The following is a 23,887-nucleotide window of genomic DNA, read 5'->3' as shown; positions in this document are numbered from 1 at the left end:
CTAATGCGTGCGGCCAGAATGATGGTCGCGATGGTCAAGACCATCGGGCTTGCGACAAGACCCTTGTGGTAGGATCTCGCCCATCGCAAGCCCCAGAGAGCTTTCGGCTCTAACAGAGCCGGAAGCTCTCCACTGACATGACTTGTGATGTCAGTGGGGCCGCCCCCAAACGGCAGGCGTTCTCATGGGAACGCCTCCGTTTGGGCAGCCACCGGGGGGGGGGCCCGACCCACCAAACGGGGCGAGCTGTCACTCAACATAGACAGCTCTCCCCCTTTGGTGCGAGACCCGGAGCGACGGAGTGCCAGTCGCTAGCCGGGTCTCGCGCATGCGCACGACGGAGCCGGCTCCGTCGTGCGCATGCGTTGTGGGCCACCATCGACACTGTTGCGAGCCCTCTGCACTCGCGACCGGGTCTGAATCAGGCCCTATATTCCCTGCCACATGCACACACACACTTAAGTTAATTTTTGTTGGGAGCCAATCAGCCTACTGTACCAGTATATTTTTGGATTTGGGGAGGAAACCCACACAAGCAAGGGGAGAATATAAAAACTCCACACAGTTAATGTCGTGGTGGGAATCAAAGCCAAGACCTCGGTGCTGTGAGGCAGTAGTGTTAACCATTACACCAACCTTGTCTCATTTCAATTAAGAGTTGCCATTTGCCTTGCTGAGTCTGATAACACAAAAGTGCACTTGTCGCCTTATTCGCAGTGGTGACAGCCATTTTGTGGGCTGGAAGCGATGTTAGTGCAGCGCTAAAAAATCTGTGATGTCATAGTAAATTGTTTTCTACTTCAGGGTCCATAGGGTATCCACAGGATACCTTGGGGTATAGGTGTGACGTCAGTCGCAGGGCACCAAAGAGTTAAGCTTTCAGCCTCCCAGGATGCACTAGGTCCCCCTCCTATACCCCGCCCCCGGGCCAAGGCACCTCAGTTTAGTTTGGTGCCCGGCCGGAGTCGGGTGCACCTGTTGGAGTGGGGGCTAGAAGAGCCCCTGAAGCTTATTCTTCATGCAGCTGTGGCTGCACAACTGGATGAACAGCATGGACAGTCAGTCATGACGTCCATGCTGTCTTCCCTACACCCCGCCGGTACCAGAACGCCGGTACTGATCCGGGGATGCTGGTGGGCGTCTGGGGTCACAGCTAGCGGTGACCCCAGATGCTCCGGACCATGGCCGGATTCAAGGGGGACAGAGGTAAGCAGCGGGGTCCCGCGGTGGGTCCCCGCTGATCACATGGTCCTAAGTCCCCAGGCAGGGGGCTCCCTGGGGACTGGCTGCAGCGTGGAGCCAGGCGACCAACCTGCGCTTCCACTACCCCCTGGGACAGCGGACCGCAGCAGAGCGGTAGCGCTGCGGCATCCCAGGGGTTAAATGCATGCCAGGGGAGCGCGCCTTCCCTGTCTCACAGCCGGCGCCTCCCCCGCTGCACACAGCCCTCTCTGCATGCTGCCGACTGGTCCTGTGGCAGCGCTCCTCCCCCAGGCCAGCCTCCTCTCTGCTCCTCGGCGGCCATCTTCTCCAGAACGCATGGTGAACGCTGCTGGAAGCGCTGGACGGAAGCATCGTGGTCTGGGTCCCCCCGCATACCTCTCCTCCGCTGTGGTCAGGTCTGTGTATGCAGCGCTGTGTCCTACCAGGCCCTGTGTCTGTGTAGTTGAGTGATCAGCGCTGTTAGTGCAGGAATTGTTATTTTTCTGCATTGTATGTGACTGTGCTAGCGCTGCTGCCTGTAATCTTTTCTTCTCTAAACTGTCAGCTTTATTACTGTCCCTGTTCTTTCTGCTAAAGCCCTTGCGGTGCGGTGCTGCAGGGTGGTCTCTCGCCTATTTAATACTTAATTGGTGAGAGAGGTCACATACGTGGTGCCATCATGTCTGAAAGTGATTTTCCCCTCCGGCTACAGTGTACCACGTGCAAAGTACCGTTAGCGGAGGGGGAGGGTAGCGCGGAGGGCCTTTGCCGGCAGTGTTTGTCCATGGCGCGGCCTATTACGGTTACAGCACCGGTACAGGAGCCGCCCTGGGCTTGTTTCGCTCAGGCGTTAACAGCTTTAGTGGGCCAGTTAGCTCCGCAGCCCGCGTTTACTCCGATGGGTTTGTCCCAGCAGTCTGTGGTGTCATCACCCATGCAGGGGTTCCCACGACAATTGGTGGTACCCCACAGTCTCCCTATTTCCCCGCTCCCGGGTTCTCAGGAGCCAGCGTGGGTTAACTCCCTGACGAGTTCTGTACAGCACTTGTCGGATGTGTTGCAAGGGGAGTCTGTGATGCGGTCTCATAAAAGGCCGGTGGCGTCTCTGTCCGCTCCTTATGAGGATGACGAAGGGACGTCTGATGATGGGGAGATTCTAGATCCTTACGATCAGGAACCTCTCCATACTAAGGACGCTGATGCTAAGTCCAAAGTATATATTCCTGGACTTATTCGGGCGGTCCGCACAGCCTTGGTGATTGAGGACGAAGTTCCCCCAGCGGCTAAATCTAAGTATGCCTTTTTCAAAGATGTGAAGGGCGATGCCACAGTCTTTCCTCTTTCGGGTCAGTTGGTGGACCATTTAGAGGAGGCGTGGAAACAACCTGGCAAAAGATACCAGCCGCAGAGACGCCTGGCGGTGGCTTATCCGTTCGCGGATAATTATTTTGCGAAGTGGGAATCCCCTCCACAGGTGGATTCTCACGTGACCCGTCTTGTCCGTAGTGCCACATTGCCGATGCCATCCATGTCCTCCCTTAAGGATGCTACGGACCGCAAGGTAGAAATCTGCCTGAAGTCCGCTTATTCCCTTGCAGGGGGGGCAGCACGGCCGGCTATGGCCATTTGCTGGGTTGCCAGAGCGATGGAGCGCTGGGCGGATTCATTAGAGGCTTCTTTTGAATCCGACTGTCCGGCCGATCAGGCGGAGTTGATTGGCAATCTCCGTGATTCGGCCACCTACATCAACGAGGCGGCTCTAGACATTAGTACTCTGGTGTCTAGAATTTCTTCAGCAGCGGTAGCTGCTCGTCGCACCTTGTGGATCTGCCTGTCTCCCGTCGGCCGCTGCTCCTTCTGGTTCTGGACCATCGTCCTTTCGGTCATCTAGGGCCCAGGGCAGGCCCAAACCACAGTCGTTTCCTCGACAGGCTGGCCCTAAGAAATCGGTCAAGCCCCGGAAGCAGGCATGGAGTACCAGACGTCCGGCCCCCAAGCCAGATGACAAGCCTGCGGCCTGACGGTCCGGGCCTCCCTTTGGGGGATCCCAGGGTGGGAGGCCGTCTGCTACAGTTCGCCCAGTGTTGGTCGACCACTACGACAGACACTTGGGTTCTGGAGGTGGTTTCCCACGGATACGCCCTCTCCTTCCGGCACAGACCCCCGGCTCGCTTCTTCACCACGGGTCTCCCATCAGACCGGAACAAGGCTACGGAGCTGCGGAAGGTATTGCACACTATGCTCCAGGCTGGAGTTATAGTGGCGGTTCCATTCTCCCAGAGGGGCCAGGGTTTCTATTCAAATCTATTTTTGGTACAGAAACCCAATGGGTCATATCGTCCGATTCTCAACCTCAAAGCACTCAACAAGTCTTTGCGGGTCCCGAAGTTTCGGATGGAGACCCTACGGTCCATCATTCTGGCGCTGGAACCTGGGGACTACTTGGTGTCATTGGACATACAGGACGCTTACCTGCATGTCCCTATTCTTTGGCGCCATCAACAGTTCCTCAGGTTTGCAATCAGCAGCGACCACTTCCAGTTTCGGGCGTTACCTTTTGGCCTGGCAACAGCACCACGTGTTTTCACCAAGGTGATGGCGGTCATGGCGGCTTCTCTGCGGCTGCAGGGAGTCCGCATGTTGCCGTATTTGGACGACCTGTTAATCAACTGGCAGAAGTCCACTCTAATCCCGTCTCGGAGGATTCTGCATCTTGGAGCCTTATTGGACTCGGGACAGCAAAGGATCTTCGTGACGGAGGACAAGATCTCTGCTTTACAGTCAAGGGTGCGCAGTTGTCTGCACAGCCGCCGGGTGTCCTTACACTCGGCGATGAGGTTACTGGGCTCCATGGTGTCGGTGTTCGACATGGTGGAATACGCCCAGTTTCACTCCAGACCTCTGCAGCACCTGATCCTGTCCAAGTGGAACGGGCTGACTCAGTCTCTGAAGTCCCAGACGATTGTGCTCACCCAGGAGGTTCGCCTGTCCCTTACGTGGTGGTTACAGACGACCCACCTCAACAAGGGACGTCCGTTTTGGGTTCCAGATTGGGTCCTGTTGACAACGGACGCCAGTCTTCGGGGCTGGGGAGCAGTTTCGGGTCCACACTTGTTCCAGGGCAGGTGGACGCCGACAGAAGCGGAGCTTCCAATAAATATCTTGGAACTCCGTGCGGTCTTCAATGCTCTCCAGCAGGCACAGCGGTTTCTCCAGGGTCGCCCGGTGCAGGTCCAGTCGGACAACGCTACCACCGTGGCCTACATAAACAGGCAAGGAGGAACTCGCAGTCGGGCGGCTCTCGTAGAGGTCTCTCGGATCCTGGTTTGGGCGGAGCGCAATCTTCCGGCCATATCAGCGGTCTTCATCCCGGGAGTGCTCAATTGGGAGGCGGACTTTCTAAGTCGCCAGGACGTTCATCCGGGGGAATGGTCCCTGCACCCGGACGTTTTTCAACTACTGGTGGACAGGTGGGGTCTTCCAGAAATCGACCTCATGGCGTCCCGGCACAACAACAAGTTGCCGGTGTACGGGTCTCGCACAAGAGACGAAGGGGCGTCTCTGGTGGATGCTCTGTCCGTCCGGTGGACGTTCCGGTTCGCATACCTGTTCCCTCCGGTCTCCCTTCTTCCACGGGTAATCCAGAAATTCAAACAGGAAGGAGGGACGCTCCTGTTGATAGCTCCCGCGTGGCCCAGACGGCACTGGTTCTCAGACCTTCAGGGTCTGTCCGTGGACATTCCTCTGCGGTTGCCGCTACGACCGGACCTTCTGTCTCAGGGTCCTTGCCTTCACCCGGACCTGACTCGGCTGTCTTTGACGGCGTGGCTGTTGAGACGGCCATGCTGAGGTCCCGGGGGTTTTCCAGCTCTGTGGTGCGTACCATGTTACGAGCTCGGAAACCGTCTTCCGCGAGGATATACCATCGCGTGTGGCATACGTTCTTCCAGTGGTGTCGACCGAGAGGTTATGCACCGCGGGAGTTTCGTCTGTCTCGGATTCTCGCCTTCCTGCAAGCGGGACTAGATCATGGGCTTCGCCTTGCTTCTTTGAAGGTACAAGTTTCGGCCCTATCTGTCTGGTTTCACCGTAGGATTGCTACAATCCCGGATGTGCGCACCTTTATGCAGGGTGTTCTCCGCATTCAGCCGCCCTTTGTTCCACCTGTGGCGCCTTGGGATTTGGCTGTGGTCCTGAGGGCTCTCCAAGGACCGCCGTTTGAACCACTGGGCTCAGTGGATCTTAAATGGCTAACAGCTAAGACTGTTTTCCTTCTGGCCATTGCTTCGGCCAGACGTGTTTCTGAGTTAGGGGCTCTTTCTTGTAGACCCCCTTTCTTGGTTTTTTATGGGAACAGGGCAGTGCTCCGCACTCGGCCCGAGTTTCTTCCCAAAGTTGTTTCCCAGTTTCATATTAACGAGGAAATAGTTGTTCCGGCCTTTAACTCACCGGGTCTTTCCGTGGGTGAGGCCTCTTTGGATGTTGTGCGGGCCTTAAGGACTTATGTTGACCGCACTTCTTCGTTTAGGAAGTCGGACGCTTTGTTTGTCCTCTTTGGCTTCCGTAAAAAGGGTTGGCCTGCTTCAAAGCAAACTTTGGCAGCCTGGATCCGTATGGCTATTTCTGAAGCTTATCTTCATGAAGGCCTACCGGTCCCTCCTTCTCTGAAGGCTCATTCCACTAGGTCTGTGGGTCCTTCGTGGGCAGCTCGACGTGGTGCCTCGGCAGTTCAGATCTGCAAGGCTGCTACGTGGTCTTCTGTCCATACCTTCGTGAGGTATTACAGGTTTGACACCTTCGCCTCTCAGGATGCTTCCTTCGGGCGGCGGATTCTCCTTTCTGCACAGGAGCGTCCCCACCCTTAAAGGATACTGCTTTGGGACATCCCCAAGGTATCCTGTGGATACCCTATGGACCCTGAAGTAGAAAATATGAGATATGGTAAGAACTTACCCTTGTTATCTCTATTTCTACGAAGTCCATAGGGTTCCACAGGACTCCCGCCCTGTCGCACCTGTGCTGCAGATGGGCTTTGCTCTGGTCACCGGTTTTCCGTCTCCCTCTGGTGAGAATGTGATTCTTGTATGTGTCCAGATCTTTGTTCTCTCTCTTCCTTCTCCTCCTCCGGCCTATGGCTTGGTAACTAACTGAGGTGCCTTGGCCCGGGGGCGGGGTATAGGAGGGGGACCTAGTGCATCCTGGGAGGCTGAAAGCTTAACTCTTTGGTGCCCTGCGACTGACGTCACACCTATACCCCAAGGTATCCTGTGGAACCCTATGGACTTCGTAGAAATAGAGATAACAAGGGTAAGTTCTTACCATATCTCATATTATTCTCCAGTAGTTAATTATTAAATTACCAATATGTGTCTACATTTAACATTCTTATTATGTGCAACTTTTATGTAAAAGGAAAACTGCTTCTCAAATGTTTTTTTTTTTTAATTTCTTTGCCTAAGGGATTTAGTCCTAGCTTTTCCCCGAGCTTGTCCTGTGTAATTGTGTCAGGTAGGGAAGGAGCTGGGCACTACAGGTCACAGCAGACACACTGACTGATAGGCATCAGCCTCTGGTGGAGGAGCTCCCAGTCCCTGAGCAAACGCCTTCTGCTGGATGCCTTTCTCCTGCCTACAGACCGCTGTGTGCAGCAGAGAGGGCAGCGCAGGCTTCATATGCTGTCTCTTAGCATGGGGAACGTGTCTTCTCTATCTCTGACCCCTGTGAGTATTCTGCATTACAGCAGCAGTTACACCCATCTCCAACGCCTGACACAGGGATGCTTATCTGTGTCTGCTAAAACCACCGGGAAACCTTGTGCAATGTTTATACCTCAGGTTAGGAATAGAAACCAGCTGTCATTTCATTGTGCTTCAGAAATAGTTATCTTTGTGATGTGAAATCTGTGTTGCTACATACTGTAGATTGTAAGCTCTTCTGGCAGCCATTTATTTCTATTTACAGAAGTGTATTTATTTGTCTGATATTTTGTTTGCTGACCTGTTTGTTCCTTTTTAAAATATGTAGTGTTACCACATTTCCATCGTTCTTGGATAGGAAGGGGGGGGGAGCTCTGGTATTGTACTCGCTGGACCTCTGGTACCTCTTGCAGGCCAGGGTTTAAGATACACTGCGGAAGGGATTGTAGCTTTATTAGGAGCCTTATACATGTGTTTCTCTTCAGGGACTGTATGCAGGCAGCGTTCCCAAAAAAAGGACAATTCTACATTTCTATGTTAAACCAAAACAGAAAAATACACCAGTAATGGGATGTACACAAATGTGTATATAGAGGTTTTCAGGCGCTCGGCAGAATGAAAGATCTCTGAGGTATTGCTGAGTCTGTGGGGGGAAGTATTTTCCCTGTGCACATCAGGCTTCCTGTCATGATGTCTTTGAGAGTAAATAGTGTGTTAGACACCGCAGTGTCTGTAAAGTTGTAGGTGTGTGTATATGTGTATTTAGGGGGGGGGCTGCAGGATGAAGTGTTTTGATTAATATAACAAAATGGCCATGCTCTTATTTATTAGCGACACACAGAATTGCAGATATTGGTTAAAGCGCTGGCAGCCATTGGTCTTTCTGTTTACGAGTGCGTACCTCCCAACTGTTCCGATTCTGGCAGGACAGTCCCACTTTTTGGGCACTGCCCGCTGTCCAACTTGCGGGCTGCAGTGACAAGTGGTGGGTGGGGCTTGGAAGGTCACCTCTCAGCCACTGCTCTGCGGTGAGTAGATGCTGTGCGCATGCACGCAGCGTCTATTCAGTGGTGAGAGGGACTGGGGCAGCCCAGTTCCTGCTGCGCTGGACATGCTCCCAGTGTGCCGAAAATGGGGGGGGGGCTTGTGGATACGGCATTTCCCTGAGGTCACGCCCCCTTGCCGCAAGGCCACACCTCTTTTTCAGGCAAATGTCCCCTTCCCCACTTTACAAAAGTAGGAGTGGTGTGCATGTGTGTGTCTGTGTATATATACAGTATATATATATATGTCTGTGTGTACATAAATATACAGTGTGTAAATTAAGAATATATCTCTATGTGCAATATATATATACTGTATATACCGTATGGCACACAAATAATGTTTTTTTAAACATCTGTATAATATGTACTATATACATATCTGCGATTGGCAGTTTGTGCGGTGGCTTTGTACACCATGTAGACAAAAGTGATTGGACACGGACAGCAAATAGATCAACGAGATGTTACTGATGTCAGTACTTTGTAGGTCACCACATGCAGTGATTACTGCAGATGCCCTCCTTGGCCAACTGTCCACAAGTTCCTGGGCAGCAGCCGGCGGTATGTATTGCCATTACGCCTTATGTACAGTGACACTGAAGAAGGTGGAGTCGGCCTAGAACACACCAGTCGCTCCAATTCGTCCCAGAGGTTCTCAATGGGGATAAGATCTGGACTCTGAGCTGGTCAGTCCAACCGGGTTACTGAATTTTCTGTATACCAGCCCAGCGTCGCCCTGGAAACATGACAGGTGGAATTGTCGTCCTGGTAAAATCATTTGTTGTTTCTGTAGAACTGCCACAGTGTAGGGAGCACAGAGCTATGGAGAACATCTCTATACTTCTCATTTTATACCTTCACTAACAGGTGACTGCTGCAGGAGCGTACCATTTCACTTGTGCGGGGGTGTCCAGTCACTTTTGTCTACATAGTGTACCCAGACCAGGATGTAGTGTTGCAGTAAATAAGCATGCATGTTCCCTACACTGAGAAGCTCATTTTGGTTTTCCTCAACGTTTTTACAGGAATAAAGATGCTTCTCAACAAATGGCCATCAGCCCTTACCCATCACAAGGCAGCTCCCAGTTCGCTCCCCAGGTAAGTGATTCTGTCCCACAGTCTACACTTCTGGCTGTATAAATCCATACAGCGGATTCTGTTACGCAGCTGAATGCTCCAATGATAAATCTCATGTGATGCGATGTTGGAATAATTGATAACTAAGTTATGGTCAGCTGCCGAGTGCATGTAGGATCTTTCTGCAACAAGGTACGGTCCGTGCCACTCGCATGATTCCCCGGCCTTTGTGCTAATTTTAGTAGTAGCAGTATCCAGTATAACCGTATCCGTGGCTAGATGTCACGTTTTATTATAGTGATGGGTTGGGAAGCTCACTGTACTGTCTTTTCAAACAGAAGTAGTATTGTTGTTATTCTTATTTTTTGTTTTTAAAGCATCACAAAGTGTCCACAACACCATACAAAGTAACATAGTAATATACATAGTAACATAGTAATATACATAGTAACAGTGTAACATAGTAATATACATGGTAACATAGTAATATACATAGTAACAGTGTAACATAGTAATATACATGGTAACATAGTAATATACATAGTAACAGTGTAACATAGTAATATACATGGTAACATAGTAATATACAGTACATAGTAACAGTGTAACATAGTAATATACATAGTAACAGTGTAACATAGTAATATACATAGTAACAGTGTAACATAGTAATATACATAGTAACAGTGTAACGTAGTAATATACATAGTAAAAGTGTAACATAGTAATATACATAGTAACATAGTAATATACATAGTAACAGTGTAACATAGTAATATACATGGTAACATAGTAATATACATAGTAATATACAGTACATAGTAACAGTGTAACATAGTAATATACATAGTAACAGTGTAACATAGTAATATACATGGTAACATAGTAATATACATAGTAATATACAGTACATAGTAACAGTGTAACATAGTAATATACATAGTAACAGTGTAACATAGTAATATACATAGTAACAGTGTAACATAGTAATATGGCATGCCATCTGAAGCATGGAGTTCGAACCGGAGTTCGAACTGGATTTGGACTTTTGACTACTTTCTAACCAAAATTTAAACAATTTCACGAACACACAGGAATGCTGCCACTGCACCTTCATTTACACCCCCCTGGGACTGGGTTCGGCTGCTGTCTCATGCTGCAGCCAAATCGAACTCCACAAACTGCTGGATGCTACAAACCCACACACTCGAGCGAAGGAGACGCTGTGGCTTTTTGCAGATCACTCTATAATTTTTTAAATTCTTATTTAGTTTAACATAGTTTTAACTTAAAATGCGGTCACCATTTATTCTTTTTCATTTTTTACTCGACCTGGACGTTATACTTCCGCTACTTGCACACCCTGCCAGATGTAACCTACTCAGTGTGCCCCAGATGGCTGCCTCAGATTGTTCATTCTTGGGCAGGATGAACAAACACCTGGATCTATTCATTCAGTGCATTTCATATTTCAAATGTTTCAGTCACCCGTAAATCTCATGCCCGAACTGCAGCACTGTTTGCTGTATTTACTAATCCCTGTTTTGTACAATGTACTTCCACCCACTGTATGCTATACTGGTGTGCTATACATCCACTGTATGCTATACTGGTGTGCTATACATCCACTGTATGCTATACTGGTGTGCTATACCTCCACTGTATGCTATACTGGTGTGCTATACCTCCACTGTATGCTATACTGGTGTGCTATACCTCCACTGTATGCTATACTGGTGTGCTATACCTCCACTGTATGCTATGCCGGTGTGCTATACCTCCACTGTATGCTATACCGGTGTGCTATACCTCCACTGTATGCTATACCGGTGTGCTATACCTCCACTGCATGCTATACCGGTGTGCTATACCTCCACTGCATGCTATACCGGTGTGCTATACCTCCACTGCATGCTATACCGGTGTGCTATACCTCCACTGCATGCTATACCGGTGTGCTATACCTCCACTGCATGCTATACCGGTGTGCTATACCTCCACTGCATGCTATACCGGTGTGCTATACCTCCACTGCATGCTATACCGGTGTGCTATACCTCCACTGCATGCTATACCGGTGTGCTATACCTCCACTGTATGCTATACCGGTGTGCTATACCTCCACTGTATGCTATACCGGTGTGCTATACCTCCACTGTATGCTATACCGGTGTGCTATACCTCCACTGTATGCTATACCGGTGTGCTATACCTCCACTGTATGCTATACCGGTGTGCTATACCTCCACTGTATGCTATACCGGTGTGCTATACATCCACTGTATGATATACCGGTGTGCTATACATCCACTGTATGCTATGCCGGTGTGCTATACCTCCACTGTATGATATGCCGGTGTGCTATACCTCCACTGTATGATATGCCGGTGTGCTATACCTCCACTGTATGCTATACCGGTGTGCTATACCTCCACTGTATGCTATACCGGTGTGCTATACATCCACTGTATGCTATACCGGTGTGCTATACATCCACTGTATGCTATACTGGTGTGCTATACATCCACTGAAGTGCATCCTCCATGGGCAGGATGTACTTCATGTGGATCTAGTCACACAGGGTATATCATACTGCCACACGTGTCACTTTTCCCATATATACCTTGGGTCCCTGTATGGTTTATCACCCACAGTGTAACCTTCGTAGTGCACCCACCATGGCTGCCTCACCTGGTACACTCGTGGATGGGATAAAAAATACATGGACCTGACTATTATGTTGGGACCCTACTCCTAGCATCAGGATGCTGCAACCACCCATTTTGTGTCATCTCTTCTAGGCGTAACCTATTCCTCCCGGGATGCAATCGGGAAGCCGGCTGACATTATATCGACAGCTGGCTTCCCAACTGTCATATCCCGGCGAGAGTGAAATGCCCGGTGTCTAGATGTAGACGCCGCTCATTTCCCCGACGCCGAAGGGATGCCGGACGCCTGTCATTTTACCGACGCCGGGAGACTGGCACCCGGCATCCCGATCGAAGGGATGCCGGGCGCGGACAGCCGCGGGGTTTAGGACTAGGTCTTAGGGGACTTAGGGTTAGGCACTCCCCCAGGAGGGTTAGGGTTAGGCTAGGGGGAGGGAGGGTTAGGGTTAGGCACCCCCGATTCCTTCCACCCAGGGTAATCCTACGTAGTGCGCCCAAGATGGCTGCCTCATTTGGTACCTTTGTGGGTAGAATATATAGCCCATGGAAGTAATTTCCCAAAATGTCTGCACCAACCCCGCAATATGCTTATAGTGCTCTCTAGGTTTCAGTTGATTTTAATTATCTCGGTGTGGTTTTCGATTTTTTATTTTTTATTTTTTTTTCAACACCAAATCCTTGTACAATGTACAATGTTTTCTGATGTCTATAAAGCGACTTTGAGTCCTATGGGAGAAAAGCGCTATATAAATAAAATTATTATTATAATATACATAGTAACAGTGTTACATAGTAATATACATAGTAACAGTGTAACATAGTAATATATATAGTAACAGTGTAACATACATAGTAACAGTGTAACGTGACATTTTAAGTTATACCCCTTTTACACCAGAGCTAAAACCCGGGTTATTGTAGAGATAACCCGGGTTATTGTAGAGATAACCCGGGCAGCTCCTTGGTGTAAAAGGGGACAGGGTTGGATTTCTGGGTCGAGTGACCGGCAATACAACCCAGGTAACTTGCAGGGTTTAACATGGGAGTAACCCGTGAAACCCTGCAGTGTAAACGGCGCGATCCAGGTCAGGGTGACCTGGATCGTGCCGCATGCCTCCCGATTGGCCTGCTTCAGTGGCGCTTGGAGATGACATCATCTCCAAGCGTCCTCTTCAACGCTGGAAAAGCCAGTTCTCTGCAGACCCAGCTCTGATGTGAATGGCGCCGACTCGGGAATATCCTGGGTCAGCGCCGGCTAAATTCCGCGTCTGATCTGGTTTGGAACCCTGTATAATACAGTGTAAATTGACTTACCTAGGAACAACACACAGCAATAGAATAACGGATCAGGTAGGAAGAGGACATGGGGGCAAGTGTAGTGCTGTGAGCATTACCTACTACGGGGGAGGGGGAGCCAGGAAATTTCGGCCAATATCTCACAAGTTGATAGGTTGGTAACCTTTATACACATGCTGATATTGCCACCAGAATGCAGCAGAAAAGTTAATACAAATTGCAAAGTATATCATCATCATCTGGGGAATATGAATTAAACATTTATGAGCTTCCATAGTAATCATTGCTATTGCTGAGGCATCGGCTCTAACGTGAATATTTGGGGATAGGATCTCTTCTCTGTAAGGGGGCTATTCACCATCGAAGGCCGTATGGCCTCCGATGATGAAGTTGTGAGCTCGCTGCGAGTGATACTTGAGTATCTAACCCACAGCAGGGGAAACGTGACACTTGAGCAATTCATCATTGCACCGGTGAGGGGACAACTGCTCCGAACAGCAGTTGTCCCCATGGTTAGTATCGCAGCTTCTTCTGTAGCTGCGTTACTTACCTGCTTCCCGTCGTCCCGGCTATGTATGCGTGACCTTGGGTCATGCATGCGCAAAGCCACCAGGGAGGTAGTGAGGAGGCGGCGGAGGGATCCGCTCGGATCCCTCTTCGCATCCCCGGAACTGCTTCCCATAGGAAGGAGCGGAGATCCGAGAACAAGCTCCGTCTGAAGATGGCGCTTACCTCGGAAGAAAACTCTGAAAACTTTCAGTTTTCGGAGTTTGCTGAATATTAGGGGGTCCTATCGGACCCCTGATGATGAATAGCCCGGTAACCTACATATGCAGAAACTAGCGTTTCCGCATGGTTTACCAGGCCATTTATCGTATGATGAATAGGCCCTTAAATCTATTATACTGTAAGGAGTGAAGTATCAAATTGCCTGTAAATATACCTAAATCCTCAGAAGAGTGCAGTGAAATAACATAGAGCAGAGGTTCCCAAACTTTCTTAACTCACCGCGCCCTCGATAATCAGCTATTTTTTTCACGGCATCCCGAGGTCAAAGGTTTCCTTTATTGAGATATACTGCATAAAATGATTAGATCAAGTAACTTGTGCTTACCGGTCATCCTGAGGTCAGGTAAGTGGTGGCGAGCAGGGTTGTGATTCTGTTTGTCCACATATTTAATGACTGGCAGCCACCAGCACGGTTTTGCCTATTACGTGGACCATAAATATTTTGATTCGGTCCTGGACCACCAACTGCCCCCTGGCACCCAGTTTGGGAACCACTGACTTAAAGAATAATTCCACCCAATACCGAAAATCCTATTTTTGGCCCACTGAGACGCGGATGCATACAGTAGGTCAGTTTGCAAAAAAGATGGTGGGTAGTTTTTAAATGCGATTTAATATATTTTAGCCATGATGCTCTAAGTTATGGAAACCCTCCATGCAGGGGCGTATTTAACGAGGAGGGGGCCCCTCCTCTCTCTCCGGCGGTTACGGCGTACTCACACATTCCATACACTCCGGGCACTAGCTTGTGCCCGGAGTCTACTGTGCATGCGCAGGTCACCAGGAAAATGTTGCGGCAGCCATTTTCCCGGCGATTTTCCTACTGCGCATGCGCAGAACGCCAGTAAAGTGGCCAGGAGTTCTGTGTAGCACCTCTCCAGCCGACGTGGGACATCGGGCAGGTAAGTATTTGGAAGTATGGGTGCAAGGTGTGCGGTGTGGGCCCCCCTGGACCCATTATAGATACACCCCTGCCTCCATGTCCCAGTCATCCCAAATAGTAGACCACCCTCAGTACCCTCAGTATTGCAGGTAGAGGCTGGGTCTGTGAAGTGTTTTTATGCAGTAAAATACAGTTTATTAGTAACCTGCACCAGATAAAGAAGGTTCTAATATCTGCACAGAAAAGGGGGAGCAGGAAAATCCCCAGCTTGGTGCATTGCTAGTGGGAAGTGTGCTCTCTCATTCTCCATGTGGTTCCTGTTACAGGGCACATTTATATTCCAGGTTGAGGACAGGTCACAGCTTTGCCGCGCTGAGTGATACACAAAGCTTTGCATTCTTGCCGGTAGATAAACATGAATGAGAACGTACAGTACATGCCTTTCTGGCTTCCCCTAAGTGGGGTGGAAGGAAGCAGAATGTTGTGTAAGATTAAAGTAGAAATGGAGAATATTAATCATTTATTGCTCTTCTAGATGACCTTGTAAAGCTTAAAATACCAACTCCTGCTCTATCTCACTTTCACTCTGCGAGAGCAATTTCCTTCCAGCTCTTCTGATAGACATTGCTGTATTACAAGGGTGGGGAACCTTCTCTCTGCCGGGGGCCATTTTTATATTATATATATATATATAAAACACTAATCCACGGCACTCACCATTCCTAGATTTGGGGTGCAACATGGTATGTGACCACATTGTTTAAATAGAAATCACGGGGGCTCTGCACTCACCATAATAACTAACAATAATAATAATAAACATAATAAACAGTGGGGTTTTGGTTCATGATTTCATCAATGCACACCTGTTGCAAAGCACCTAGGATACCTACCATGTTGCACCCCAAATCTAGGAATGGTGAGTGCCGTGGATTAGTGCTTTTTGTTTATTATGATTAATTTTTATAATTAATCATTTTTGTGATCACATTTTCTCATGCACCCTTTTTAACTAGTTATCTAACTTGTGTCAGCTGTTTTCCTAGGTGCTTTGCAACAGGTGTGCTTGGTAACTGTTTCACATTTAAAAGCAAAGTTGCTGTGAGCTTTAAACCTTGATAGCATACCCTGAGTTTAACACTAATGTGATGGCTATGTCCATGTTATAATTCTGAGCAATAGAGTAGGGACTTGCAGTAAAGTGGGGTCCCGTGACGGGGGCTGCAAGCTTAAATGCATTGATCAATTCATGAACCAAAACCCCACTGTTTATTATGTTTATTATTATTATTGTTATTATGGTGAGTGCAGAGCCCCTGTGATTTATTTATATATATATATATATATATATGTATATATATATATGTGTGTGTATATATATATATATATATATATATATATATAAAACCTTATTTGTGGGTCCAGTGAAGGCCACGCCCCCTCCATGTGATGTCACTCGGGGGTAGGGCCAAAATCGCCGGTGATTACAGCAATGCCCGGAGCATCCTGAGGATGCCTAGAATGGCGCCCTGCAGCCAGAATCTATGCAGCAGTGCCGCGGGAGTGTCCTTTGGATGCTTCAGACGGTCGTGCCGCCGCCCTTACCCAGAGTTGTAAGGGCAGCGGTGTGACCGTCTGAAGCATCCTAAGGACACTCCAGGCGGCACTGCTGCATAGATTCTGGCTGCAGGGCGCCATTCTAGGCACCCTGGTAGCCAGATGAGGCTAGCAGAAAAAAGCTCCGAGAGCCAGACCGCATGATTCCGGGGGCCTTATACGGCCCCTGGGCCTGAGGTTCCCCATCCCTGCTGTATAAGGTCAACTGTTGTGGAACTACAAGTCCCAGCATGCACTGTCAGACGAGGGGACTTGCAATTCCACATCGATGAATATACAGTTCCTGATGGGCCGTAGCATTAGTTCCACCCCCGACCACGGATACCCACTACACCCAGCTCTTATCTGCAATGCCGCATCTGAAATTTCAGTATGTTTATCAGGTATTGATATGTATGTGGTAATGTATATTAAGTTTACATCCTTATATCTGCTTTGTGCATTCCTCACTATGCAACCATTGTCTGGACTGAAAGCACTTATGCAGCCTATACACACACAAGGGAGGAGTAACCTCAGTGTGGCACAGAGCACCTCGTGCCTCAGTATGATCACTAATCCCTAGTGAATTGATAAGCTGACCAAACTGGTTGCAGTGACTGTGTTTAGGCAAAGGGTAGATTGTAATAGGTGTAACACAGCAAATTACTATCTGGTGTTACAGAAAGCGTCTGGGTATCATCGTAGCCGCCTGCTCTTGCCAAGCATCGATTTCAAGGTCATTAACGCAACCTCTGTCCTAGGAAAAGCCCGGCCCGGCCGTTTCCAGCAGGACGGAGGAAGCTGATCTGGGAGAACTGATGAGAAGCTTCACAGACTCAGACATAAGAACAGCTGTAAGATTGATTTATTGTCTCTTACTAATTTGTCTGCTAGCAAAAGTGTACATTTATTACATTACATGTGCAAAGGAAACTTTAATTACATCGATTTATTATTATGTTTTTCTTTTTGGTGATATCTGAGAGGCATCTACAGTATTAATCTAATAAATATATACTATCATCCCTTCTGTAGTCTCTGCTGTCTATTGGCAGAATCATGGGTTTTTTTTTCATTAAAAAGTTAATGAATGACAACCGTGACGGAATTTATATAGAGCCCCGACAGCCGCAAAGAGTAAAGCTGGGTACACACTTGTCCAATCCTTCAGGGATCAAACCAACTGGGATCTAATGAGATTGGACAAGTGTGTAAAGCTGGGTACACACTTTTTCAATTGCAGGCTGATCGGGTGAAACTGTGCAGACTGTCCTCAGTGTGACCCCCTGGCAGCCGCGTACACACTGTGCAGACTGTCCTCAGTGTGACCCCCTGGCAGCCGTGTACACACTGTGCAGACTGTCCTCAGTGTGACCCCCTGGCAGCCACGTACACACTGTGCAGACTGTCCTCAGTGTTACCCCCTGGCAGCCGCGTACACACTGTGCAGACTGTCCTCAGTGTGACCCCCTGGCAGCCGCGTACATATTGTGCAGACTGTCCTCATTGTGACCCCCTGGCAGCCGTGTACACACTGTGCAGACTGTCCTCAGTGTGACCCCCTGGCAGCCGCGTACATATTGTGCAGACTGTCCTCAGTGTGACCCCCTGTCAGCCGCGTACATATTGTGCAGACTGTCCTCAGTGTGACCCCCTGGCAGCCGCGTACATATTGTGCAGACTGTCCTCAGTGTGACCCCCTGTCAGCCGCGTACATATTGTGCAAACTGTCCTCAGTGTGACCCCGGCAGCCGCGTACATATTGTGCAGACTGTCCTCAGTGTGACCCCCTGGCAGCCGTGTACATATTGTGCAGACATAGCACAGTGTGTACAGGTTTCTATGGGATCGGGAGGTCAAACCGACATAAGATTTGACCTCCCGACCGTTGCAGGGGCGTTAAAAGCCGTTTATCGGCAAACGCCCCTGCATCGGGACAGCGCACACACCTATACAATCCAATGGCCGTTCTCTCGACAAATCTGTCTGACAAATTTTGGCGTTGCGTTAATAAGCATCAGCAAAACAGTATTTCGACCTCTTTCTGACTGTGAGCGTTAGAATAGTTCCCTGTCCCCCTGGATATTGAAAAGAACGTGTCCCGCCATTCAGGTTGCTGGGACCCTGAGGACTATGTAAGTCAGCAGATCAATATCACACAGTGGGCCTGATTCAGAGCCGGACGCTCTGACAGAGCGCTCGCTCTGAATCAGGGCCATCCTTCTTGTTTTTCAGAGCGGCCTCCTGGCCGCTTGCATAGCTGTGGGTGACCACCCACAGCTATAGCGAGCGGCCAGGAAGATGGTCGTGATGGTCAAGACCATCGCGACCATCGGGCTTGCAACGAGACCCTTGTGGTAGGGTCTCGTTGCCGCAAGCCCCAGAGTGCTTTCGGCTCTAACAGAGCCGAAAGCACTCCCACTGACATCACTTGTGATGTCAGTGGGGCCGGCCCCAGACGGTAGGCGTTCCCATGGGAACGCCTCCATCTGGGCAGCCACGCCCCCGGCCCGCCCACCAAAGGGGGCGTGCTGTCACTCAACATCGACAGCACGCCCCCTTTGGTACGAGACCCGGAGCGACGGATTGCCCGTCGCTATCCGGGTCTCGCGCATGCGCACGACGGAGCCGGCTCCGTCATGCGCATGTGCACTGGGCCCACCATCGACCCGCTCGCGAGCCCGCTAGCGAGCGCATAGCGCTCGCGAGCAGGTCTGAATCAGGCCCGTGTCCTTTTATTTTTTACATGCAGCCAGTGTACAGACTGAAGTAATGGTGCAGCGTGACCGTGGTGGATTTGCATTGTAGGGCGCCATCTGGATCCATATTTATTTTTGTTTGCTTGGTACGATTTACTGGTGCTACTACTGCCAGTGTGTTTGTGACATTGAAAGATGTCCAAAAGTAATCACATTTTTCTTTTTTTTCCATATCTGGTTGTTTTTTTTTTTTTCTTTTGTAAATGTCAGACGCTTTTTAAAACTGTGATATTTACTTTAATATACGCATCCGACTTACAGATGCCGGTTATTAATCAAATATGTCACCTATTCATAGGCTCGCAGCCCCATCTAAAGAACGCGACTTATTTATCTCCCTTTCAGATGAAATTTCTTCTTTTGATGACAATAAATCTATAAATAAGAAAGAAACACAATGAGCAATATGCTAACGAAGGCGGCAATTACCACCTCCACTAATGTCTGTAGTGAGCCCCGGAGGACAGCAGCGCGGATAGCCGGCTGAGTGCGAGGGGGGGGAGCCGCGTGCTGTAGTGCGCTGATTGCCGTCGCCCCCTCGGGGAGATGGAAATGTCACTCCATGGCTCTTGATGCTTTACAAGTACAGAGAATAATCTGCAGCAGCCAGAAGTGATTTATTGAAGCTTATTTTGATCTACAGGACTACGCTTGGCAGATAAAGCCTTGTTCTAAGGGTCTATTTATGGGCTGTTAGTACCTGAATGATCTCCCCCATTCATTGCTCAACACCAAGAGCACCGCTGTCCTCTGTGTACTTGGATTGATGTAGACTTGATCCCTATAATAATTGCAGCTGCTTTTTACACACACACATTTTTTATTTCTTAAAGCATTTCCAGGATTACTCTTGCTCGGTTACACACTTAGTGCCGTGGGCATCAGTGCGTCTATGTATTAAAGGAAATATGGAGGAGAGAAGAGCGTACTGCCGCTATTTCCTCCATATTTGTCTCCGGACGGCTGGAGGAGAGCGCGGGCGCACACATGGGGTAATGAGATTAGGCATCACCATAAGGGGTTTTGCACCGCTCCCTCCCTTCCCAACTGCAACCGTACTCATTGGACGACCCCTTTGAGGTGTTGTAGATCAGCTCTGTTCTATTGTGCAATGTTGCATTAGCATAATAAATGAATATGGCCCCATGGCTGCTCTGCTCCTGAAATGGATCACACTGGGGCTGCAAAATGTCCTGGAAAGTCAAAGTGTGACTGACCAATGCATCCCCTCTCATTGTACAGCAGAAGGAACTTCTATATATCTTCAGGTCATTGGGCTCGATTCAATTGAGCGCGATGTAAATAGCGCTGGGAGATAGTTCCCGGAGCTATTCAATCCATCGCGATGTTAGGTCGGGGAAGGCTCATTCTCGCGCCTTAAACAGGGTTTTTAGGCACAAGAACGGGCATTCCCCGACCTAACTTCCCGGCGCGATGCTGTTTTCCCTGCACTAAGGGCAGAAAACAGGGACTTTTGTCGGATTTCTGCTCGCATCCCCAGAGGGATGCGAGAAGAAATCCTCAGTCGGGGTTAGCTGCACAGTGTATTGAATAGCTCCGGCAGCTAATTCCCAGCGCTATTCACATCGTGTAGAATAGAATCGTGCCCATTGTCCTGTACAGGACATGTTGGTTAGCTTCAAAACAGACCATTATTAAAAATGATTGGTGTGATATCCCCAAACAGCCCCTCCATATAACTGGATGCACTTTATAAGCTGCCCCCATGCTGTCATTTGCAGCAGGGTAGAGGTGATAGGAGGAGTGGGGTGGAGACAGGGGAGGGGGGGCGGAGACAGGGGAGTGGAGTGGGGTGGAGACAGGGGAGGGGGGGCGGAGACAGGGGAGTGGAGTGGGGTGGAGACAGGGGAGGGGGGGGGCGGAGACAGGGGAGTAGGATGGAGATGGACAAAGCATGCAGCAGTCTCTCAGTCTAATTTAAATTAGATTTGAGCAGTTTGTTTCTACTCGGTTAAGTTCATATCTGAAAAAACGGCATCTCATTGGCTATCTCACGTGTATTGGGTAACCACTGGGATAAATCCGAACTTGCGCTAATTTGGCGAAAAGAACCAAGTAGAACCGAACCGCTCATCTCTACATTTAAATACACTAATAGAACTGAGGACATAACACAGAGCAATTGGTTTTGTTATCATATACTGCAAGTGGCAATTGTGACAGGGAAATGTGAGATTTTCACAAGTAAAAATAGATGGAGACCAATAGACCTGAAATCTGAATGTGGGAACATTGAATACTTGGAAGATAACAAGCTGCTCTCAAAGCCCCGGAATTCCCTGTGTTACAATATAATGTAAGATAGAGAAGCACCAGCCCCCTAAACTCTTCTCTGCTGTACCTGAAAATAGAAAACAATTGGGCCTGACATATTATCACATCCCTTATTTCATGTGTATCATTTGTCTAAGTAATAATACGTAGTCTGTCATTTATACTATATTAATATAAAACAAAGTGGTTATTTGGTTTAAAAAAAATGATTTTAATGATCTTTCAACATTTATTAATCCTGTAAAGTTACATAAATAGTATCTGTGTTTAACATACACCTCAAAGATGTATGTTTGACAACACAGGTTTCCTGCACCAGTTTACTGGGTACCTAACATCAATGCTCTGTGCTGCTAAGAAATAAAATGTCACTATATAACTCCCAGTCTGCAGGTGCTGGCTGTCTCCATTCCCCTCCTCACATCATGTCACTGCCCCTGTCACATGCAGCCCTGTCCTCACTAACACATCACTCATCTCCTGATATACTCTGTGCTGCTGGGGTCACTGCTCCTTCCACCATTTCCATCTGCACCTGTCACATGAAGCCCTGTCCTCACTAATGTAACCTCAGCCTGATGAATCCAAACAATCTCATGTCAGTGTCATCCATCATTTTTATTTTCAATGTAATCTCACTGTGTTATCATGGCTTTCTCTAGTCTTTTGCAGGTCTCAATTTTCTGGACTCATCGTGTTTTTAAGCAATAGTAAAACTGCTTATGCTTTGTATTTAGACAATACTACCCTTATCCTGCTAGACTGTAAGCTCTCTACAGACAGTACTACCCTTCTCCTGCTAGACTGTAAGCTCTCTCCAGACAGTACTACCCTTCTCCTGCTAGACTGTAAGCTCTCTCCAGACAGTACTACTCTTCTCCTGCTACACTGTAAGCTCTCTCCAGACAGTACTACTCTTCTCCTGCTAGACTGTAAGCTCTCTACAGACAGTACTACTCTTCTCCTGCTACACTGTAAGCTCTCTACAGACAGTACTACTCTTCTCCTGCTAGACTGTAAGCTCTCTACAGACAGTACTACCCTTCTCCTGCTACACTGTAAGCTCTCTCCAGACAGTACTACTCTTCTCCTGCTACACTGTAAGCTCTCTACAGACAGTACTACTCTTCTCCTGCTACACTGTAAGCTCTCTCCAGACAGTACTACCCTTCTCCTGCTAGACTGTAAGCTCTCTACAGACAGTACTACCCTTCTCCTGCTAGACTGTAAGCTCTCTCCAGACAGTACTACTCTTCTCCTGCTACACTGTAAGCTCTCTCCAGACAGTACTACTCTTCTCCTGCTAGACTGTAAGCTCTCTACAGACAGTACTACTCTTCTCCTGCTAGATTGTAAGCTCTCTCCAGACAGTACTACTCTTCTGCTAGACTGTAAGCTCTCTCCAGACAGTACTACTCTTCTCATGCTAGACTGTAAGCTCTCTACAGACAGTACTACCCTTCTCCTGCTAGACTGTAAGCTCTCTACAGACAGTACTACTCTTCTCCTGCTACACTGTAAGCTCTCTCCAGACAGTACTACTCTTCTCCTGCTAGACTGTAAGCTCTCTACAGACAGTACTACTCTTCTCCTGCTAGATTGTAAGCTCTCTCCAGACAGTACTACTCTTCTCCTGCTAGACTGTAAGCTCTCTCCAGACAGTACTACTCTTCTCCTGCTAGACTGTAAGCTCTCTACAGACAGTACTACCCTTCTCCTGCTAGACTGTAAGCTCTCTCCAGACAGTACTACTCTTCTCCTGCTAGACTGTAAGCTCTCTCCAGACAGTACTACTCTTCTCCTGCTAGATTGTAAGCTCTCTCCAGACAGTACTACTCTTCTCCTGCTAGACTGTAAGCTCTCTCCAGACAGTACTACTCTTCTCCTGCTACACTGTAAGCTCTCTCTATACAGTACTACTCTTCTCCTGCTAGACTGTAAGCTCTCTCCAGACAGTACTACTCTTCTCCTGCTAAGACTGTAAGCTCTCTCCAGACAGTACTACCCTTCTCCTGCTAGACTGTAAGCTCTCTCCAGACAATACTACTCTTTTCCTTCTAAGACTGTAAGCTCTCTACAGACAGTACTACTCTTCTCCTGCTAGACTGTAAGCTCTCTCTATACAGTACTACTCTTCTCCTGCTAGACTGTAAGCTCTCTCCAGACAGTACTACTCTTCTCCTGCTAGACTGTAAGCTCTCTCTATACAGTACTACTCTTTTCCTTCTAAGACTGTAAGCTCTCTCCAGACAGTACTACTCTTCTCCTGCTAAACTGTAAGCTCTCTCCAGACAGTACTAAACTTCTCCTGCTAGACTGTAAGCTCTCTCAAGATAGTACTACTCTTCTCCTGCTAGACTGTAAGCTCTCTCACAAGCAGGTCCCTCTCTACCCGCTATTTTTTACATCTACACTACCTATGTGTTATCCCTGTGTGTGGTTTCCCTGCTAACGACCACTGTGGAACCTTACAAAATAATGTTGTAATGCAATGTCATTAGCAGGGGCAAACGTAGGATTTTTAAAGGGGGGTTTCCACACACACATATATATACTGTGTGCATGTGTGTGTGTG

At 48.5% G+C, this 23,887-nt stretch overlaps 1 protein-coding gene across 2 annotated transcripts in view; it reads left to right on the top strand.

The window, feature by feature from the left end:
• The window catches only part of LOC148505699 (inaD-like protein), a 319,407-nt gene that overhangs the window by 234,090 nt on the left and 61,430 nt on the right, over nucleotides 1-23,887 (top strand). For both annotated transcript variants that reach the window (XM_088447870.1, XM_088447869.1), the window contains 2 exons: nucleotides 8,971-9,043; nucleotides 17,020-17,112. In XM_088447870.1, coding sequence (XP_088303996.1) covers nucleotides 8,971-9,043; nucleotides 17,020-17,112 — 166 coding nt within the window. The remainder of the gene's footprint in view (nucleotides 1-8,970; nucleotides 9,044-17,019; nucleotides 17,113-23,887) is intronic.

The sequence above is a fragment of the Taudactylus pleione genome, unplaced genomic scaffold (assembly GCF_031769625.1).
Source record: "Taudactylus pleione unplaced genomic scaffold, aTauple2 ptg000442l, whole genome shotgun sequence".
Classification (NCBI taxonomy): Eukaryota; Metazoa; Chordata; class Amphibia; order Anura; family Myobatrachidae; genus Taudactylus; species Taudactylus pleione.
The sequence above is the reverse complement of the archived record's forward strand: the minus strand, read 5'-3'. Positions and strand labels throughout refer to the sequence as shown.